At 44.3% G+C, this 22,979-nt stretch overlaps 1 protein-coding gene across 4 annotated transcripts in view; it reads left to right on the plus strand.

The window, feature by feature from the left end:
- The window catches only part of MICALL2 (MICAL like 2), a 74,964-nt gene that overhangs the window by 23,950 nt on the left and 28,035 nt on the right, over positions 1–22,979 (plus strand). For 3 of the 4 annotated variants that reach the window (XM_043979436.1, XM_043979439.1, XM_043979437.1), the window contains 5 exons: positions 5,100–5,148; positions 9,188–9,329; positions 15,726–15,913; positions 17,963–18,093; positions 20,139–21,128. In XM_043979436.1, the coding sequence (XP_043835371.1) occupies positions 5,100–5,148; positions 9,188–9,329; positions 15,726–15,913; positions 17,963–18,093; positions 20,139–21,128 (1,500 nt within the window). Of the gene's footprint in view, positions 23–5,099; positions 5,149–9,187; positions 9,330–15,725; positions 15,914–17,962; positions 18,094–20,138; positions 21,129–22,979 lie in introns of all 4 variants that reach the window. The other variant, XM_043979438.1, reaches the window with a different exon arrangement.

The following is a 22,979-nucleotide window of genomic DNA, read 5'->3' on the forward strand; positions in this document are numbered from 1 at the left end:
TGTCCTGTATGAGGTCACACAGGTAAGCAGTAGAGAGCTTTGCAAAGCCTTATGGGATATTTATGGGATTCATTGGATTAAAAACAGAAAGGGGGGCAGCTAGGTGGTACAGTGGATAGAGTACTGGCCCTGGATTCAGGAGTACCTGAGTTCAAATCCTGCCTCAGATAATTGACACTTACTAGCTGCGTGACCTTGGGCAAGTCACTTAACCCCAATTGCCTCACCAAAAAACAAAACAAAACAAAATAAAACCAAAAAGGGACCTTAGAGATCATTCAATCTGACCCCTTTATTATTTATTATTTATTTATTTTTTAGTGAGGCAATTGGGGTTAAGTGACTTGCCCAGGGTCACATAGCTAGGAAGTGTTAAGTGTCTGAGGCCGGATTTGAACTCAGGTACTCCTGAATCCAGGGTCAGTGCTCTATCCACTGCGCCACCTAGCTGCTCCCTGACCCCTTTATTTTACAAATGGGAAAACAGAGGCCCAGAGAGGCTAAACAAATGTTCTTTCTACTACTATTGTTGCTGTTCAGTCCCGTCTGATTCTTTGTGACCCATTTGGGCTTTTCTTGGCAAAGATTAGGGTGGTTTGCTATTTTCCCTCTCCAGCTCATTTTACAGATGAGGAAACTGAGGCAAATGGGATAAGGCGACTTGCTCAGGGTCATACAGCTTGTAATTGTCTGAGGCCAGAATTGAAATCATACATATGTTTTTGACTCCAGGCCTGAGGCTCTATCCATTGCACCCCCTAGCTGCCTCAGAAGTCAGAGGATCTGGGTTCAAATCCCACCTCTGACACTCGTTACCTGTGTGACCTTGGGCAAATCATTTCACCTCTCTTAAGGTCTCAGTTTCCTTATTTGTAAAAAGAGGGCACTGGAATCGATGACCTCTGAGGTCATTCCTGGCTTTCTTCCCCTTTCTGGTGGGCAGTCACAGCCTTGCCATCTCTCATTGTTGGAGAAGCAGCTGGAGACCCTTGGAAAGGAAACACCTGGACCAAGCAGGGGAGCTCTTTGTAGGACTGTGAACCTTGGAGGAGGAGTATGGGTGGAGTCCTGTACCCATTTGTGGGTCATTTTGTTTCCACAGAGGGTGTGGTGAGGATCAGATGTTTATTTAAGACCCAAGTTCCCCTTGAGCTCGGTGCTTTTTGAAGATTTTGTATTGTTTAAGTAAAGCCTGGGGAGGGGGGTGGTATTTAAGAAGCCGGGGGTGTGGGCCTACTCCAAAGCCGAGGATAAGAATGAAGGCCTGTATGGATGGGCCAGCCTTGCTCCCAACTCAGGACGGGCATGTGCTGATTGAGTCTAGTCCACTGCCTCTGAACCTTTTTGAGGATGTCAACTTCACCCTCTCCTCCTCCCTTTTAAAATAAAAAAAAACCTTGAGGACATCCATGTGAGAGGAGTTGTATAATTGTCATTAATCGTGAAAATGTATGGCGAAAGCCCTATGAGAAACTCAGTAGCACGTTTAAATGCAGTTGTGTTTTATTAATTAGACAGCACAATATGCTTGAAAAATGGCTACAAGTGAGGGCCAAGACCCCCTGTTTTTTTTTTTTTAATTGTTGTTTGTTTGTTTTTGCAGGGCAATGAGGGTTAAGTGACTTGCCCAGGGTCACACAGCTAGTTAAGTGTCAAGCGTCTGAGTCTGGATTTGAACTCAGGTCCTCCTGAATCCAAGGCCAGTGCTTTATCCACTGCGCCACCTAGCTGCCCCAACCCCCTGTTTTTATGTGGTCTGAGAATTAAGAATGGGCTTTTGGGGGCAGCTAGGTGGTGCAGTGGATAAAGCACTGGCCCTGTATTCAGGAGGACCTGAGTTCAAATCCAGCTTCAGACGCTTGACACTTACTAGCTGTGTGACCCTGGGCAAATCACTTACTCCTCATTGCCCCACCTACCCCCCCCCCCAAAAAAAAAAAAGAATGGGATTTTTTCATATTTTAAAATAAAGTTTTATTTTATTTAAAATGTAAACTCCGGGACAGCTAGGTGGTGCAGTGGATAAAGCAACGGCCCTGGATTCAGGAGTACCTGAGTTCAAATCCGGCCTCAAACACTTGACACTTACAAGCTGTGTGACCCTGGGCAAGTCACTTAACCCCCATTGCCCCGCGCAAAAAAAAAAAAAAAAAAGTAAACTCTATTCTTTGCTGTCTTGGCCTGGCCCTGCCCTGAACTAATCAATCAACCTATTTATGGCTTAATGGATAGAGTGCTGGGTCTGGAGTCAGGAAGACCTGAGTGCAAACCTGGTCTTCTCCTAGTTTCATCTCCCTCCTCCCATGGTAAGTTGCTGGCATCACAAGGTTCTTTATTGACTGCTTAACATTTACTACTCCCAAGGATGCCCTGCTGCTTTGCCCTCTGCCCCTCCAACCCACTTAGGAGGGTGGGGCTGCTGGCAGCCCAGGAAGCCAATACCATCATGCCTCTAATGTCCTCTGGAGGGGGTTAAGTGTGGAATGAGACATAGACAGGTTTACTCTGGAGTGGCCCAGATTGGGACCTTCAGGACCTCAGTTGGGCGGGGAAGGTTGGGGGTGGGGACTGGGAAGCCTTTCTATGTTGTATTGGTACTGTGATGAGAAGTAATGCTGTGTCCTTTGCAAGGATATTGGCCCACAGGGAAATTCCCATCTGAAATAAAAACTTGCCAATTTTATTTGTTATAATGGAAGAATGAGTTATTAACATCTTGAAAAGAAAAAAATATCAACCTTTTTCGATGACCCTGGAAATTCTGGTTTCTCTTTGGTTGATCAGCCTGGGGTTAAGTATCTACCTGTGTGATCCTGGGAAAGTCACTTAACCCCAATTGCTTCACAAAAAAAAAAAAGAAAAAGAAAAGTATCTACCTGACCCCAGGTTAGCTGGATAACTGGGGAGCAGAATCCAGCATTCCTAGCTTCTGTCCCCAGGCTTCAGCTGCTAGGCAATACTCCTCTGATCTCTTTTTTTATTTTTAGTGAGGCAATTGGGGTTAAGTGACTTGCCCAGGGTCACACAGCTAGTAAGTGTTAAGTGTCTGAGGCTGGATTTGAACTCAGGTACTCCTGACTCCAAGGCCGGTGCTCTATCCACTACACCACATAGCTGCCCCTCCTCTGATCTCTTTGCAATTCGGACTCTGTGGCCAGCCCAGTATGGACAAGGCTGATTGTCTCCAGGGAAGTGAGAGATTATAGCATCATAGATTTAGAGGTGTCGGGGACCTTAGATGCTATCAAGTCAAACACTGAGGCAAAGAGGTAAGTGACTTACCCAGGGCTAGGTAGCTAGTGAATCTGAAGCAGGATTTAAAACCAGGTATCCTTGAGTTCAAAGCCAGCATTCCATCTCCGTTCCATGCTGACTCAGGGAGCTGGTGTGTGCAGTGGGGGAATCAAAGTGAATGGGAGTTGATCTTTCACCCTTTGATCCAATATTGTGGAGTTATTTTGAGTGTCTTAGATAGTGAGTTTGAATCCTGACTCTGAAGTTTACTGCCTTTGACCTTGGGTGAGATACTTAACCTGTCCAGGCTTTGGTTTCCTCCACTGTAATGATAGTGATAGTAATAATAATAATTAATAACAGCAAGCACTTGCGGGGACAGTTGGGCCTGGAGTCTTCTTTCTGAGTTCAAATCCAGCTGTGTGACCCTGGGCAAATCACTTAACCCTATCTGCCTCAGTTTGCTCATCTGTAAAATAAGCTGGAGGAGGAAATAGCAAACCACTCCTATATCTTTGCCAAGAAAATCCCCCAAATGGGGTCACAAAGAGTTGAACACAACTGAAATGACTGAACAACAACAACACTCAGAGGTGTTCCTATGCGTGTTGTCACAGCCTCCCCACTCCCTGAGGTGGTAAGTAATCAGATATAGGTTATACATGTGCAATTACGTAACCCATTACCATAGTAGTCATTTTGTGCAAGAAAACTTGAATAAAAGAAAATAAATGAAAGGGAAAAATAGCATGCTTCTGTCTGTTCCATCCACATCAGTTCTTTCTTTGGAGATGGATAGTATGCTTCACCTTTAGTCCTTTGGGATTGTCTTGGAGCATCATATTATTGAAAATAGTCAAGTCATTCACAGTTCTTCATCAAACAATATTGCTGTCTCTGTGCACAAAGTTCTCTTGGTTCTGCTCACTTCGCTTCACTTTACATCTGTTCATACAAGTCTTTCCAGGCCTTTCTGAAATCATCCTGCTTGACTTTACCACATGTTGTGTTTCTTAGAGCACAATAATATTCCATCACCATCATATACCACAACTTGTTTAGCCATTTCCCAATTGATAGGCATTCCTTTGATTTCCAATTCTTAGCCACCACAAAAAGCTGCTAGAAATATTTTTGTACAAATAGGTCTTTTTCTCTTTTGGGGGATGTCTTTGGGCTGGGTTAATTATGAAGCTCCCTCTGGGGCCCATAACTTTGAGGTGACTTGGGTTTGTGCTAAAGAGGGAAGATGGGGGGAAAGTCAGTGACCATGCCTGTTTGGGAGGCAGCCTCATGTGTCGGACCCACTGCATGTTAGAAGACCCGGGTTCTAGTCCCAGTTCTACTTCTTAGTTGAGTGACCTTGAATGGGTCTGAAGTTTAGTTTCTCATGGGCACAGTTTGTGGCGAGGATCAGTGTGGGGTTATAGACCCTCTAAAACCATAAAGTTCTTTGTATATGTCAAAGATTGCCACGATTATTATTTTTTTCAACTCTCTTATCCTTACGTGGGCAAACAAGGCTGCTCTGGCCTTGTTTTCTTTTTTTGTTTTTTGTTTTGTTTTGTTTTAGTGAGGCAATTGGGATTAAGTGACTTGCCCAGGGTCACACAGCTAGTGTTAAGTGTCTGAGGCTGGATTTGAACTCAGGTACTCCTGACTCCAGGGCCAGTGCTCTATCCACTGCACCATCTAGCTGCCCCTGGCCTTGTTTTCTTATCTGTCCCCTCTCCCCTTTTAGGACTCTCTATCTGAGGGGTAGTGGGCAATGTTTGCAGCAGAATAGAAGGGGGAGCCTGAAGCTTCTTGGAGAAAGCTATGCCAAACTAGTCGGGACTTTACCTCATGTTGTTTTTCTCTTTCAGAGACTTCAGCAGGCTCCGAAAAGAAAATATTTATGAAAATAACAAGCTGGTAAGTGCTATATTCCTGCATCTCCACGTATTCCTCTCTCTTGCTCTCAGTGCCCCTGGCTCTGTCCCCGTGAGGTACTATCAATGGTGGGAGAAGTGGCATCTCTCAGGCTTTGGTTCTGCATAGCTGAGGTCAGAATGAATCTTGGAGCCTGATATCTTCCTCTTGGCTTCCCTTCCAACTCCAGTTCCCCCACTAGTCCTTTATGTCATTAAGGAAGTTATGAATCAGTGTCTATAATATACTGGTCACACCTGGTTTTGTAAACCACCTCACTTTTTTTTAGGAGACTTCTGAGAGACTTTGCCATCCCACAGGGAATTGCTGCCATTTTGCAGATAAGCAAACTGAGGCTGCTTCTAAACTAACAAGGGAGGTCAGAGTCAGAGTTCCTGCCTAAAAGTGCCTGAAAAAAAATCTTTACTGCTCTGTCTATCAGAAGAGAAACACTCTCACCCGAGCCTCACGTCCAAGACTGCTTGGATTGTTCATCTTTTTTGCCCCTTGTTTCTCTTAGCCTGTTTTCCTCTGTTTAGATGCCAGCAGACTTTCCAGTTCCCCTGGAGTTCCTGAGGGTGGGGAGGGTTCCGGTGAGGTGGTGCTGGGTTGAATCAGGGGAAGCAGGTGGGAGAAAGGAATGGGTTCCCTTGGGAGCAGCCTCTCCTCTGGCCCGAGCTGCCGCAGAAGCTCAGACCACCCATCTGCTGGGAGCGTGGGCCGACTCCAGAGAGGGCCAGTGTCTGCTTTGATGGGCTTCAGCTGCTCCACTCTCCAGGACCGATCTGGCCTGAGCTGACCCATAGCCAGAGCAGGCCTGGGACACGGACCCATCTCCCTAACCTTTATTCCTTTCAGAGATCAATGACACCCCCTACCTTCCCTCACCTTTATCAACTGGCTGACTCCCTTTTTTATTTTTAAAAATATATTTCCATTTCCCCCCAAGTTCTAAGAATCTTCTACCAGAGACTCTGGTCAATGGTGCTTTCTAGAAAACAATCAAAGGATCATGTGTGCATATAGATTATAGACTCATAGATCACTTTGTAGATGAGAAAACAGGCCCAGAGACTCCCAGTGACTTGCCCAAGGTTATGCTGGTAATAAATGGGGAACTGAGATTTCAGTTTAGGATCCCTAACCCCAAACTCAACTCTCTTCATTATGTTTATCCTGTTTCCACTGTCTTATGTGAATGCTTGTAATTAATAGTGTGCAGGGGGAGCTAGAAAAGGAGTTTGACTCAGGCTTTTTTTCTCTTGCAGGGGTCTTTCCCCATCTCCCTCCCCATCCCCTGCTGCGGTTTTCTTCTTGCTTTTGGTTACATATCCTCTTCTTCTTCCTTCCTCACTGTATTTATGGATAAGGAAGGCAAGTGAACTTAGGGCTTGGACATCAGAGTCTGAGGCACCCAACAGGATTATGGAGAATGTGGGGAACTGGGGAAAGGGGGGAGAACGTGGGAGAGGAGGTTAGGCAGGGGAGAGAGGCGCAGGGCAGAAATTGGGTGACATCAGGGAATGAGGACAGGGGATTAGGGGAGGTGGACAAGGACTGGAAAGTAGAGGCAGGAGAGAAAGGTAAACAAAGCCCAGCCTTTAATAAATAACGCTTGGGGCAGCTAGGTGGTGAAGTGGATAGAGCACCAGCCCTGGATTCAGGAGGACCTGAGTTCAAATCTGGCCTCAGACACTTGACACTCAATAGCTGTGTGACCCTGGGCAAGTCACTTAACCCCAATTGCCTCACCAAAACAAAACAAAACAAAAAACCAACCCAAAAAGTAAATAACGCTTGCTGGATCAGCTTGGCTCCTCAGGACTCTGGGGCTGTTTTGTCGTTGTTCTTGGGATAGGAAGAGAGAAGATCATACTCAGGCTCCATTTTTTCATCCTTATTCTCTTTACCTTCTTATGTAATCTCTTGCTCTTCTCTGTACTCGGCCTTATGCCTTACCCGGGTCTGTGATTGCTTATCCAGTCTCTCCCCAGCCTGAGTCCTAGGCAACACCAGCCCTATGGGTCAAGTCTGGAAATTTCCTTTCTTTCCTACTGGACAGATCAGCTCTAGTTGGAATACTGGGGCCTGATAGTTGCAGGAAGGAGTACAGGGATTGGAAGGTATATGGTTAGCAATGATGAGGGTGGGTGGGGAGAGAGAGCTTCAACAACTCTAGTGTAGGGCTATGAGTCTGGGTTCAGAATGAAACCTGCTTCCCTGATCATGGGGGCAATAAACATTTATTAAGTGCTTACTGTGTGCCAGGCATTGTGCTAAGCTCTAGAGATACAAATCCAAGCAAAAGGAAAGACAGTCTTTGCTTTCAAAGAGAGAGAAGAGAGAGGAGAGAGAGAGAGAGAGAGAGAGAGAGAGAGAGAGAGAGAGAGAGAGAGAGAGAGAGGGGCGAGACAGAGAGAGAGAGAGGCGAGACAGAGAGAGAGAAGCGAGACTGAGAGACCCAGGGACAGAGACAGACAGACAGACAGAGAGAGAAATAGAAAGACACAGAGAGAGAGAGAGAGAGAGAGAGAGAGAGAGAGAGAGAGAGAAGCGAGACAGAGAGACCAAGAGAGAGACAAGAGACAAAGAGAGATAGACAGAGAGACAGACAGACACAGAGAGAAAGAGAGAGAAAGACACACAGAGACAGAGACAGAGAGAGACACACATACACCTGGGGAATGACCCACTTGGTTCTCCCTACTGAGTTGACTTGGCTGACATGTCTTGCCTTTGAAGTCAACTAAGTAAGTAGTCAGTCTGGTGAATGAAGGCATCTGTGTCTCCCAGCCTGTCCTATCCTTCCTCCTGCCTCTGTTCCCTTCTCACACACCCCGGTGCCTTCTCATCTGTCTCCCTCCCATCACTCCAGTTATAAGAACATAATTCATTCTCTGTATGCATTGGGTAGTTCCAGAAAGGGGAGGGGGGAGCATAGAGTGGGATTGGGGAGGGAGGAAGGGTGGGAACAGAAGAGGCTTTGGGCCATCTTTGTTGTACGGCACTGTTTGACATGGTTGCTTTGTGAGTGAGAAGGCTCTCTTGGGGTTATTGGGAGCATGCATCTCCCTCTTTCAGAGAAGCTATTCAGGGCAATTACTGACCATATAAGGATTCCTGTTGAGAAAGAATGTGTCTTTAGCACAGTGCCAAAAAAAAGAGCTGTTAGGACATTGATCTGTGTTTGTAAAATCACTGAAAGAGCCAAAAAAAAAAAAAAATCAAGGGACCTTTGGGGAGATTATTCTCCAATTTCTACCCTTCACTTTCTTTCCCATCCAGATTATCCAAGCATTAGACCCAAAGTGCCTAAAACACCCAGGTTCCGTTGTCCCTAGGATCAAGATCAGTGCTACATAATATCAACAGCTCTTCTTGTCCTCGTCCTCTTTCCCATCTGTTTGGAATTATTTAGAAATTTACCCTCCCACATTCAAGGTGCTGATGCCTTTCATTGTCAGGTGTTATGAAAATAGTGATGGGGACTGGACCTGTGATTTCAACGATCGAGGCCATTCCCAAATGAGAAAACTTTCCCGGGGACAATACAAAATCATGTATCATGGATGTGTTATGGACATTAAGTCCTGTAAATTTTTGGAGAAAAGATCATGGTGGGCTGAGGCAATCGGGGAAAGCTTATGTAGAAAATCATAGGGGGGGGGCAGCTAGGTGGTGCAGTGGATAAACACCGGCCCCGGATTCAGGAGGACAAATCCAGCCTCAGACACTTGACACTTACTAGCTGTATGGCCCTGGGCAAGTCACTTAATACTCATTGCCCCACCAAAAAACCCCCAAAATATCCTAAACCCCCCAAACAAACAACAAAAAAATCAAATCATAGCTCATTGGTGCTGGAAGGTTATAAGCTTTGGGAGCGAGAGTAGCTAGAGAGGAGAGAGTAAGGCAGAGATGGTAACATTTCCTATTCTCTTGCCCAACTTTAGCCATTGGCTTCATGAAGTGCCCCAGGGGCGATTGCCTGTCTCATCTAATAGGTGTCTTATGCCTTTGTCCTCCTTCCCATCTGTTATAGGCATTCCAGGTGGCTGAGGAGCAGCTGGGGATACCGGCCCTGTTGGAGGCAGAAGATATGGTGGCTCTCAAGGTGCCAGATCGATTGAGCATTCTCACTTACGTCTCCCAGTATTACAATTATTTCCACGGCCGGTCACCCAGTGAGTAGTCAGTCCCCTCTTACCTTCTTCCTCACTACCCTTCTCACAGCCCTTGGACAGGGCTGCTCTTTTTCTTGCTTTGGGAGAAACCCTAAGGAGGAAGCTGTTTGAGTTTTTTTAATTCAGCACCTCTCCCTCACCTCAACCGTGCTTCCCAACCTGCTTTGTGTGCATAAGATGCAGACTTACAGGGGACTTAGTAGGAGATCGTCTCTTGGCTATATAACAACATGCCTTGTGGAAAGCGTGAATAGATGGGATTTGGGATCTGGCTGACCTCTGTGGAAAGAAGGAAGAGGCTTATGCTGGTACCTCCAACAGCCTAGCTGATGAAAGGGAAATTCAGGGTCCAAGACTGAGGCTACATGATATTTCCTTCAGTCTCTGAGAGGGGGTACTAGGTTACATGTTGTTGTTCAGTCATTTCAGTTGTTTCTTACTCTTTGTGACCCCATCTTGACAGAGATACTGCAGTGGTTTGCCATTTCCTTCTCCAGCTCATTTTCCAGATGAGGAACTGAGGCAGACAGGGTTAAGTGATTTGCCCAGGGTCACAAAGCTAGGAAGTTTCTGAGGCCAGATTTGAACTCAGCAACATGAGTCTTACGGATTCTAGGCCCAGAGCTCTATGCACTATGGCGCCACCTAATTAACGCCAGTTAATTCTAACTGGGTTAGGAGTATATCTATTTGCTACCTTTCAATAACTCTAGTATAGGGGTATGAGCCTGGGTTCAGATTGTTTTTTTTTTTTTGTTGTTGTTGTTTGTTTGTTTTTTGGTAAGGCAATTGGGGTTAAGTGACTTGCCCAGGGTCACACAGCTAGTAAGTGTTAAGTGTCTGAGGCCGGATTTGAACTCATGACCTTCTGAATCCAGGGCCTGTGCTCTATCCACTGAGCCACCTAGCTGCCCTGCCCCCTGGGTTCAGATTGAAACCAGCTTCCTTGATCATGCCAGCAACACACATTTATTAAGCATTTACTATGTACCATACACTGTGCTAAGCACCAGAGATACAAATACAAGCAAAAGTAAAGCTAGGCCCTGTCCTTAAGGAACTCACAATCTAATGGACAGCCTTTATACTTCCAGGGTTAGGGGGCTTTCTATTGTATGAGGAAGCTCAATTACTTTTTCAGGTAGTGGGGAACTTCCAACATCAGTTGTAGTTCTGCTCTCTGGGGCTAAGCAGATGAAGTCCAAGCCATTCTTCAGTGATCTGGAACTGGAGCCAGGAAGAGCTAAGTTCAAATCTCACCCCAGACTCCCACCAGCTTCATGACCGTGGTCAAGCCACCCAAGCCCTGTCTGCCTCAGTTTCACGAGCTAATAATAATAATAGCAATAATAATAGCTAACATTTATATAACACTCTCTATATGCTGGGTGGGCATGGTGCTAAGTGCTTTACAATTATTGTCTCATATAATCCTGCCATCCCTCTCTCTTACTGAGAGGAATGCATATATCCCATACAACAGCTCCCATACTCAAGTAGCTAGGCGATATAGTGGGGAGAGTGCTGGACTTGGAGTCAGGAAGATCTGAGTTCAAATTCTGACTCAGATATTTATTAGTTCTGTGACCATGTTACATATAGGTCACTTAACCTATCTCAGCCTTAGTTTCCTTATCTGTAAAATAGGGGTAATGATAGCATTTAATTGATAGGTTTTCTGTAAAGATTAAGTCATAAAATATATGTAAAAGCCCTTTGCAAACCTTAAAGAACTATTCACATTTTTTTTTTGGTTATGATTATTATGCTAATAAACCCTATGGCTATACTGGGGACACTGAAAATCTGCTTTGGAGACTTCTGATACAAGTCCTTCAAGTTTGTCCTTTGTTCCTGAAGAGGACCATGACATTGGGGTGATATCATGACGCACTGAATTAGATTTAAATGAGAAGGGGGCTGCTAGGTGACTCAGTGCATAAAGCACTGGCCTTGGATTCAGGAGGACCTGAGTTCAAATCCTTGACACTTAACTAGCTGTGTGACCCCGGGCAAGTCACTTAACCCTCGTTGCCCTAAAAAAAAAAAAAAGATTTAAATGAGAAGAACTGTATAAGGTCACCAACCTCACTCTCTCCTCTAGAGCCATCAGGATTCAGTGGCAAGTTATACATCAGGATGACTGGAGATGGCCCCGGACGTTTACGGCAATTGGGGTTAATTGACTTGCCCAGGCTCACACAGATAGTAAGTGTCTGAGGTGAGATTTGAACTCAGGTCCTCCCAACTTCAAGGCCAGTTCTCTATCCACTGCACCACCTAGCCACAAGGCCTTCTTGCTAGCTCCTTTGCTTTTCAAGAGGGAGATCTAGTATAAACCGGGGTGGTGCCTGTTCTAAATATGGTGTGTAAGGGGTGCTTGGCAGAAGGGGCTCTGCTCTCAGAACAAGGCAGATGGGAGTCCTCAGGACCCCCTCTGCCCAAGTAGCATGACCTCTCCCAAAGATTCTATTTCATCCACTATTGTGCTCCGCTCACCCGTGATTTCCTCTCCAGCTCTGCTGGGCTCAGCCTTTTATGAACAGCTCCCTCCCCGCCTCCCCTTGCCACATTCCTAATCTGAGGTTTAGAAATTCCCGTTCAAAACTCATAGTGACTCTGGGAATTGTGCCAACCTCTGTGTTCCCTCCTCCCTTCATTTTCTTTTATTCTATTTTCTTTCCTCCACCCCCACCCCCACTCCTCCAGCCCTGAGGGAATCTATTTTTCTTTATTGTTGTTAAGTAGAAAAATCCCCCTCTTTGGGAACCTTCATGACCCGTTGTGTATTTTCACTGTTGTGGGGATGTAGACTGAAGGCTCACTCTCTGTACACAGTTCTGTACAATCTAGGATCTAAGTCTCCTGTCCTCTGGCCCTTTAATGATGGGCAGGGGTGTTATTAGATAGGACGCTGGAATTGGGAGTCAGGGAAGACTTGAGTTCATTTCCCACCTCAGACCCTTACTAGTTGTGCAACCCTGGGAAAGTCACTTAACTTTTCTGGTCCTCAGTTTCCTTATCTGTAAAACAATGGGAGGGAGTGGGTTGGAATTCAGTGGCCTCTGTGGTCCCTCTGAACTCTAAATCTATGCCCTTTAAGATCCTCTGTGATATCCAAGGGCCTGATCACCTAGGTTCCTAGGTTTCCTAGGTTCCCAGACCACCAAGAGTTGTCTTGAGAACTTGAGGCTGAGCCTTTGGGGGTTTGTGGGAGGGGTGGGGGCAGAGTTAGATTTGATTCTTTGGTTCCGACTAAAGGGACTTTCAATTCACTGTGAATCCTCGGTGCTGGCTGAGCTCCATCGACACAGTGGGATTTCCCTATTCCCCAAGGAAATGTGTTTGTGAGAAGCAACACGGTGTAGTGGAAAGGGCATTGGTGGAATCACAGGTGTTGTGCCTATTCCTATATTACCTGGGTCTAATGTTTACCATTTATGTTACTTTACCTCCAGGATCCTGGAAAATGGGCTGGGATATGTGACCTCTTAAGTTCTTTTACCATCCTGAATGTTGATTCAGCTCCTGAATACCTATCTTGCTCTTCTGTCCCTGGCTTCTGGTCTTCCTCCCTCTTCTTCCCATCACTCTTTTCTCTCCTCCCTCATTTTTTCACTTCTCTATGAGTCTTCCTCTGGATTTATTCATCCAGACCCTTTGATGGTAGATCAATGGGCCACCGCTTAGCCCCCATGCATCCAGTAGGTCTTTGATGGGATAACGTTCTGGATTTCCTCAATCAGCTCTGCCAGTTTTGCACTGGAGGGATCCCAAACTGCTTCAGGGTATTTATGACCATGGAGACCTGCTAATAGCTTCAGCTAATATCTAGGAATTGGCTAATGTCCAATAATCATATGGGATAATTCATAAGCTAGATATTTGTAAAGCCCTTAGCACGGTGCCCAGCACATTTCTTATTGTTCAGGTGTTTCAGTTGTGTCTGACTCTTTGTGACCTCATTTGGGGTTTTCTTGGTTTGCCATTTCCTTCTCCAGCTCATTTTACAGATAAGGAAACTGGAGCAAACAGGGTTAAGCGACTAGTCCAAGGTCACACAGCTAGTAAGTGTCTGAGGCCAGATTTGAACTTGGGTCCTCCTGACTCTAGGCTTGGCACTCTCTCCACTGCCCCACCTAGCTGCCCTGTATGTAACAGGCTTTTAATAAATTCTTATTCCCAGCACTAATGGAAGAAGACTGTAGGGTGTTCTAAAACCTAGGAAAATACAGTTGATCTTTGTTCAGTTACGTCTGATACTTCATGATCCCATTTAGGGTTTTCTTGGCAGACATACTGGAGTATTTTACCATTCCTTCTCCAGCTCATTTTATAGACAAACAGGGTTAAGTGACTTGCCCAGGGTCACACACAAGAGAGAAGAAGCGATTTGCCCATGCTGATATAGCTAAAGTGTCTGAGGCCAGATTTGAACTCAGGAAGATGCGTCTCCTGACTCCAACCCTGACATTCTATCTACTGTGCTGCCTAGATGACCTTATACTTGAGCTTCCTATTCTCTTTAACCTTTTCCCTTTTCCTTTTCAAATTGAACCTGCCCTTCAAGGTCCAGTTAAAATTCCATCTATTTCAGGAAGCTTTCTATGATTGTTCTAGCCCATAACAAACTCTCTTTTCTCTGAACTAGACTAGCACCAAATATCTCACATTTCTGTACCAATTTATAATTTTACAAGTGTTTTCCCTTCCATAACCATATGGCATGGGTGTGGTAATATACTTACAGATGAGGGAGCTCAGAGGCTAAGTGACTTGCCCTCGATCATAAGAATGATCAGTGTCAGAGGTTGGTCTGGAACATGGGTCCTCTCACTCTAGCTTGGTTATTCTACCTCTGAATTTATTATCTGCACCTGACATTTGGCACTTCCTTGTTACCTAGTACCCCATTCCTTAGTACCTTGCACAGTGCTGGGCACATGCTAAGTGCTCAGTATATTCTTATTCCTGTGAATTGAATTGAGCAGGGAGAGGTATGATTAAAGAATCACAGTCTGATCACCCCTTTTAGTGGGAGTGTTTTGTGTTTTGTTTGAGCATTAGTACTGCATGTTGGTCTATTAAAGCAGGTGGGTGGCATAGTGGATACAGTGCTGACCTTGGAGTCAGGGAGACCTGAGTTTAGATCCGGACTCAGACACTTACTAGCTGTCTTGCCCTGGGAAAAGTCACTTGATCTTTCTCAACCTCAGTTTTCTTATCTGTCAAAGGGTTGTTGTGAGGACATATAGAAAGCATCTTGTAAATCTTAAAGTGTTAATTACTATTAGTAATAATAATAACAATTAATAATAAAGACAGCTAGGTGGGGTAATGGATAGAGTGCCGGGCCTGGAGTCAGGATCTCTGTGAGTTCAAATCTGGCCTCAGACACTTAGCTATGTGACCCTCAACAAGTCACTTTACCCTGTTTGTCTCAGTTCACTCATCTGCAAAATGAACTGGAGGAAGAAATGGCAACCATTCCAGCATCATAGCCAAGAAAACCCGAAGTGGGCTCATGACAAGTCAGACAGGACTGAAATGACTGAACAATAACAAAATAATAATAATAATTGACATTGGATTAGGAAGGGGTCTTACACATCATGAAGTCCACCCTGTTAATTTTTTTTTTGGGGGGGTGAGGCAATTGGGGTTAAGTGACTTGACCAGGGTCACACAGCTAGTGTTAAGTATCTGAGGCTGGATTTGAACTCAGGTCCTCCTGAATCCAAGGCCAGTGCTTTATCCAACTGTGCCACCTAGCTGCCCCTTCGGCCTGTTCATTTTTACAGAGAAATGAGGCCAAGAGAGAAGAAGCGATTTGCCCATGCTGATATAGCTAATAAGGGTCAGAGCCAGGATTTGAACCTAGGACTCATCACTGCCTCTAAGAATCTTACCTATGACATCTGTGCCTGTGGATCTAATGTGATGGGGTGTGTGGATGGGCAGATGGTTGGATCAGAGGATGGCTGGGGTGAGGGGAGTCTGAAGGATGGCCCTCAAGTTTGTTTCAGTGTTTCCTGACATGTTCAGAGATAGGAGAAATATGGGGAACAATGGACTCCTTCTCTGGGGAAGCCCCTGTCTACCTTAAGTCCTTTAAGGCAGTGGTGTCAAACTCAAATAGAAACTGATCCCTTTGGGCCACATGTTAACTTAGGAAGCCCCACACGAGCATTATCTGTGCTGTATTATGTAGTTGTTTGTTAAGCATTTCCCAGTTACATTTAATTTAGTTCAGGCAGATGGGGAGTTTGACATCTTTGCTTTAAGGGGAGAAAGCAGTTTATAGCCCCATTGCCTCTTGGTGATGGAAGTGGTTTGGGACACCACTGGGGGCTGATTCTACTGGCCCTCATCTGTTCTTTGTGTTTTCTGTACCAGTTGGGGGCATGGCTGGAGTGAAGAGACCTCCTTCAGACTCCGGTGAGGAACCTATAGGGAAGAAAGTCATTTCACAGCCGGCAGTCAAGCCTGCTTCCCCAGCCCCTGTGCAGCCACTGTCTCCAGTCCGGACAAACCCCATTGTGCAAGGGAAGAACACGGTGATGGAATTCTCACCAGCAAAACCTGTAAGCATCCTAGATCTTTTCCCCTACCTATGTCACCCTGCATGGATTTGGTGCTATGTTTATGGTTATAACAACTGCCTCCACACAGAAGCCTTTTGTTAAGGAGCTCAAAGCACAATGTGGATTTATTCTTCTAAAAACGGATATTCATTTTACCAGGGAGGGTTAGACATTATCAGCCTGATTTTTCTTTAAATAAATGAAAGACTATGGGGATCATAGAGATACCATCCAGTATCGGAGCCAAATAAGTTAAGTGTCCAACTCATGCTTCTATTTCCATTCATAATATAATATAATACGATATGACATGACATGATATAATATAATACAATATAATATAACATTAAAATATATGATATATACAACATAATATAGTATAGTATAATATAGATAATACAATACATAATATAATACAACACAATACAATATGATATATACCACAATATAATACAATATAATATAGTATATACAATATAATTAATATTATATATATATATAACATAATATAATACAATATAATATGGTACAGGATAGGACAATACAGGACAATATAGGACAATGTAATCTAATACCAACCATACCATACCATACCATACCATACCATACCATACCATACCATACCATACCATACCATACCATACCATACCATACCATACCATACCATACCATACCATACCATACCATACCATACCAAATATAGTATAATATAATATATAATAAATATAACATAATATAATAATAAACATAGTATAACATAACATAACATAGCACAGCACAACATAACATAACATAATAAACATAATATTTTAATATAATAGAATATTTCTAATAGTCTATAATACAATATTCTAGAATATTCTTTCTATAATATCTCTGATAGGATTTAAGATGCTGAAAAAAATCTGACATCAGGGCCTTACTTCTCCTTACATTTGGGATGGATTTACAAAAACAGGTTTCCTGCTCTAATTCCCTTGTTCAGAAGCAACAACAGCAATAATAATAACAACTAACATTTATATAGTGCTTACTGCATGCCAGGCACTGTGCTAAGTGCTTTACAATTATGATGTCATTTGATCCTACCAACAATCCTGGGGAGGTAAGTGCTACTATTACCACCCCCCCTTTCCCTTTTACAGATTATGCTTATGGATCTTTGTGGGGTTACTTTCTCCAGGTCAGGGATTCTTAACTTTTTGTGTCTTGGACAATTTTGGCAGTTGGGGGAAGTCTATGGCCCCTTCTCAGAATGTTTTTAAATGTATAAAGGTAAATAAGTAGGATATGCCCCCCTTTAGATTGAAATATTGTTATGAAAAAATATTTTTTAAAACCCCTAAGTTCACTGACCCCACATTAAGAATCTTTGCTTCAGTTGGTGAATGTTGTTAGAAATGAACAGTTTGGGCCATCCTTCCTTGGGTTGAAAGATACGCCAGTGAGCTTCAGTTTGACCATTAATGAAGAATGAGTATGGAAGTAATGAGTGGTTCCTCCCTCAGGATCAGTCTGGGTGTGGCCTTTTTTATTGCTGATAAATCCAGACAAAGGCCAAATTCTCACTATCTTCACTATTAGCCACTAAGTGAAAAAGAAAGCTGTGATGGGTGGAGAAATAACAGAGTAAGGTACAAGTGAGCCTTGACCCATTATTGGAGCTTTCAGGGCCACTGGAGATAATAGAGAGCAAAGTCCAAAGTTCATCAGGTGTTAATGGTAGCATAATTTACCGGAGCACATTACAGAAACAGGTTGCTTAAGGCTGATAGCCTAGTGGGGAAGGAAAGAGTCATCCCAGGCAGGGGAGATAGCCTGTCTCAGGTCACAGAGTGATAATGGACCAAACCAAGAACTCACCCTCTGACAAGTGCTGGCTATGCATCTAATTTCCCATCTCTTGCTGTGTACTTTTTGCCCCTGCCAATAACAACCTTTCCTCCCAGAGATCATCATACCTGTGGCTGAGCACAGCCTGGGTTCTGATCCCTGCCAGGTGCCTGGCTCATGAAGCTGACCTAATGATGGGCTCTCTATCTCCCTTAGGGCCGGGTCTCCACGGGCAGTGAGAGCCCCCGGGGCTCCAGGAGCAGTATCTGTGCAATATGTAAGAAACATGTGCACCTGGTGCAAAGGTACCTGGTTGATGGGAAGCTCTACCACAGGAATTGTTTCAGGTAGGTCCCTTTTACTGCCTCCCCCCCCCCAATAAATATCTGCCAGGAAGCACTATAGCTTTATAGTTTTATACACTGAAAACTAGAAAAGGGCTGGATGGGTCATCTAGTTCAATAATATTAACATATTTTCCTGTGGTGATTACAGTTTTCAAAAGGTTTTCCTTTTATCACAATCCTGGGAGGTAAGTGGTACAATACTGTCATCTCTACTTTGTCCTTGTTCTGTTGTATCCAACTCTTTGTGGTCCCATTTGGGGTTTTCTTGGCAAAGATACTGTAATCTTGTGCCTTTTCCTTCTCCAGATGATTTTACAGATGAGGAAACTGAGGCCAACAGGCTGAAGTGACTTGCCCAGGGTCACACAGCTAGGAGGTGTCTGAGGTCAGATTTGAACTCAGGGAGTCTTCTTGACTCCAGGCCCAGCACTCTTTGCACTATGGCGCCACCTAGTTTACCAATCTCCACTTTACAGATGAGAAAACCCAAAATCACACAAATGATGACAATGCTGGTTAGCATTTATAGAGTGCTTTAAGTTTTGCAAAGTGCTTTACTTAGATTATCTCATTTAACTTGATCTCAAAATAAGCTTAAGAGGTAGGTGTTATTACTATCCCTGTCTTACAGTTGTGGAAAAGGAAGCTGAGGAAGATTAAATTACTTGCCCCAGGTCACAAAGCCAGTAAGTATCTGAGGCAGAATTCGAACTCAGGTCTTCCTGGCTCCAAGTTCACTGCTATATTCAGGTCCAAGTACTTTTCTATTTAATCATGGTGATCGGCTTAGAAACTCAGCCCCTGGTCACTTGGCTCATTGGCTTAACCCAAGTACAGCCAGACCTAGATTCATCAGGAATGCACTGGGAATGAGGATCCTCATCAATTGGATTTTTGAACTTTCCCAAGGTCACATAGGTAGGAAGTGTCAGAAGTGGGTTCCTAGGAAAATCCCTCTCCATTTAGCCCAGGATAGACTCCTCTGAGTCCTCCCATCTGCTGCCCTTCCCCCAGAGCTCTCCTGGGCATGATCACTTGGTACCATGAGCACTTCATATAGAGAGCCTGGAATGTCTGGTATGGTTAAGCCAGCACATGAGGGACCCTTTGGGGTAAGCACAGTGAGATTTAGCATGTGCACAAATGAGGGTGCTGACTCCAATGCAACCAGCGTTTATTAAGCTCCGACTTTGTACAGAAGACTTTTTTAGGCATGGAGAGATAAAGGCTAGAAGAGATGCATTATCTATCCTTTTGGAACTTGCCATTGAGTAGGAGAACCAGATAACTGAGTATTGAAAAGTGCTACATGAGGCCAGAGGGAAAAGGTTATGGCTATCTAGGAAGGCCTTCGGGGAGAAGATGGTGGGCATTGAGTTGTGTTTCAAAAGATGGACTGGATTCATCAAACCTGGAGGAGAGAGAAGGCTATTCTAGGCACAGGGAAAAATATAAGCAAAGATATGGACAGAAGTATGGAAACTCAGGGGACAGAGAATAAACAAATTAGGCTAGAGCATGATACTTCATAGAGTGACATGAGATGAGTCTGGAAAAGTCAAGAAAGTGACAGATTATGAGAAGCCTCAAAGGCAAGATAAAGGAGTTTGAATATGACTGTGGGTAATAGGGAGTCATAGAAAATTCTTGAGCAGAGGAATAACTTGTCTTTGGGGTTGCTGAGGGCATGGGACAGTGGTGTGAGAATAAGATATATCTTTCAGTTCCAGAGGTAGTCTCCTCATATATCTTACATCTTTTTAAGGATGTTATCAGGTTTGGCATTGATCATTCTAAGTTTTAAAAGTTTCTAGGTGGTACTACACTAAACGAGTCAGATGGTCACAGCCACAGGGAGTCAGTGTCTTATTTATATTCTTATTTTGCCCAACAAATTTAGCACAGTAGCAGATGGTTATGGAATGCATGTTGATGAATTGTTGAAATTGATGGAATTGGTTGGAATTGATGCTTTAAGATGGGAGCTTATAAGCTTAGGTTCTTGGGAGACTCCCCACCCCCCATGATCTCTCTTATATCCCCAGATGCAAGCAGTGTTCCAACACACTCCACTCAGGTGCCTACAAGTCCACAGGGGAACCTGGCGTCTTTGTCTGTACGAATCACCATACCAAAGCATCCATCCCACATTCTAAGTCTCCTAGCACAGATCGAAAGCAGCCTGGGTATTCGAGCCAGACCAACCCTGTTCCAATGGATACCACATCCCCTGGTACATCCCGGAGGACCTGGGAGCCAGACAAACCAAGGGAAGCTGGACAGAAAACCAACCCTCCGGGCAGAGAGCCTGTCAGCAATTCTACTCCCAAGGGTTTTGTCCAGTCAGCTGGATGGAGTCCATCTTCTGTGGGCAATGGGGTCACAAGCTCCCCCAGCCCCATCAGCCCGGTCCTCCGGAAGTCAAGTTCCTTCCTCAACCGATTTACCCAGAACTCTTCTCCAGCAGGAGGCAAGCCTGGTGGTGTTACCAATAGCTCCCCTGTGGGGTGGTCATCTGCTCAGGGAAAATCAGATCCACCCACGACCTCTGCCCCGAGCAAATTAGACTTTCACATGACCTCTTCTCAGGGTAAATCAAGTCTTAGTGGGGCTCCTCCGAGCCCACGCACGTCTCCTAGGAGCAGATCAGACACGCAAGTAGCATCTCAGAGCATCCCTTCTCAGATCAAATCAGACTTCCGTGCTGCTCCGCAGATCCAATTAAACTCAAGTCCAGCTGCTTCTCAGCCCAAAGTAGACTCAAGCACCAATAGCTGGACTTCCTCTGTGTCCAAGACACAGCAAGCCCGGGAAAAGTTCTTCCAGTCTTCTGGGGCCTCAGCTGACAAACCCCCAGCTCCCAAGGAGTATGGTCTGACTTTTACTTCCTCCCAGGCTGCTGAGAAAACACCCTCGGGGGTCACAGGTGCTCCTGCTCTGTCTACACGGGACAGCATGAAGGACAAGGCTCGCAACTTCCTTGTGAAGAACCTTATGATAGGTCAGGAGGGCACTGCTGCCCAGCATCCTAGCAGGTAAGAGGAATTTCCCTCTCATGTGCTCTCCATCATGGGTTCTTTACCTGGAGTCCAGCCACTTGTTAAAAAATTAATATTTTCTTAATTATTTCAATGATTTTTTTGTAAACCCAAGTATTTTATTTTATGCATTTGAAAACACCATTAAGAGAAAGGGGGTTCATATATTTTATCAGACTGTCAAAGGACACAAAAAAAGGTTAAGGACCTATTATTTCTCCTACCACACATAAACTATGTGTTTATGTAAGCCAGCAGCTGACAACCTATGGCATGCATGAGAGAGAGAGCATACAAGATGGCATGAGAGGTGATTTTTAGAGTGGAAGGGAGTGGATTTGTACAGACAGGTAAGACAAAAGATAGTCCCGAAAACCCTCAGGTGTTTGACTACCATGGTAGTCATGACTTCCAGGGAACCTGGAAGATCTGAGCCAATATCCCTGGGGCTGGAAAAGGAAAAAAACCCATAGTTTGGAGTTTCAATCTTACTAAGTTGGATCACCCTTTGAGATCAATTAGTGTTTCTTTTTTTAAAAATTAAATTATTTTTTTCAGTTAACAAGCATTTTTTCCTCTGTTTTATATCTCCCTTCCTCATACTGAGAAAAAAGAAAAGTAGAACCCTTAATAACACATATACATATTGAAACCAAACAAATTCTCATGTTGACCATGTCCAAAAATGTACACTTTGTTTTCTATATTGAGACCACCATGTCTTTGGACAGGAAGCAGGTAGTATTTTTTGTCACTGGTCCTTTGGAATCATGGTCAGTCATTGCAAGATCAGAGTTCTTAAGTCTTTTAAAATCCTTCCTTTTTACAATTTTGTAGCTATTGTGTAAGTTGTTTTAGCCCTTGAGGCTGCATCAGTTCATATAAAACTTCTCAAGGTTTCTTTGGGACTTGAGGGCACAATAGCATCTCATTCCATTACGTGCCATTCTTCATCTAGCCTTTCTCCCAACTATGGGCATTCCCTCCCCACCAGGTTTCCTGTTGGGTTTTTTTTTTTGCCATCACACAAAAAAGAGCAGCTGTAAATACTTTTGTGCCCAGTGTAGCGTTTCTCCTCCTCAACGGGTGAATAAGAGCCTGATGCTCTTGCCCTTCAGGTGAGAAGGGAAGATTTGGTGTTTTGAAAGAGGGCATATTAAGAAACAACAGACTGATATCTAGCCCGAAAAGCCCAAGATCTTCTCTTCCCCATACCCGAAGCTTGGACTGTCTAGATCCCCAAGGGATGGTGTCCCCATGGTAGCATCTTCAATCTTACTTTATGACAGGCTTGGCCAGCCTTGTCGGGTGGTATATCTGTGTGTGTGGAGTTTTTTTTAAAGAAATGCAATTTTTATTAAGTACAAATAGTAACTCAAACAAAGCTTTAAAAGTTCATTCATTCATCCATGAGGATGTTCAATAAATATACCCTCAGTTGCAGCCAGCTCTTGGTTATTTGCATGTGGATTTCCCATATGTGGATTATCATGGTATATTTTTAACCCCAGGTTGGCTTCTCTCTGCTTGCCACCCAGCCTGTTTCTGGGCCTCTGCCAGAAACCATAGGTTGGTGTGTGCTGAGGAGTCCAGACCCAAATGAATGAGTCAACTTAACCCAAATATAATTGGCAAAGTAATCCATTGAATCACTCTTCCCACACCAAAACCCCTCCCCATAACAAACAGAGAACCATCCCAAGCCTTTGATTTGTCATTTCAACATCTATTGCTTCCTTCCATGAGTGTGGAGCCTTGAGAACTGACTAAAAATGAAAGGCTTTGAGAGAGTGATGCATCTCTCCATGGAAGGACCTGGCAGGATCCCAGAGACCTTTCCTATACCTC

The sequence above is a fragment of the Dromiciops gliroides genome, chromosome 1 (genome assembly GCF_019393635.1).
Source record: "Dromiciops gliroides isolate mDroGli1 chromosome 1, mDroGli1.pri, whole genome shotgun sequence".
NCBI classification, from domain to species: domain Eukaryota; kingdom Metazoa; phylum Chordata; class Mammalia; order Microbiotheria; family Microbiotheriidae; genus Dromiciops; species Dromiciops gliroides.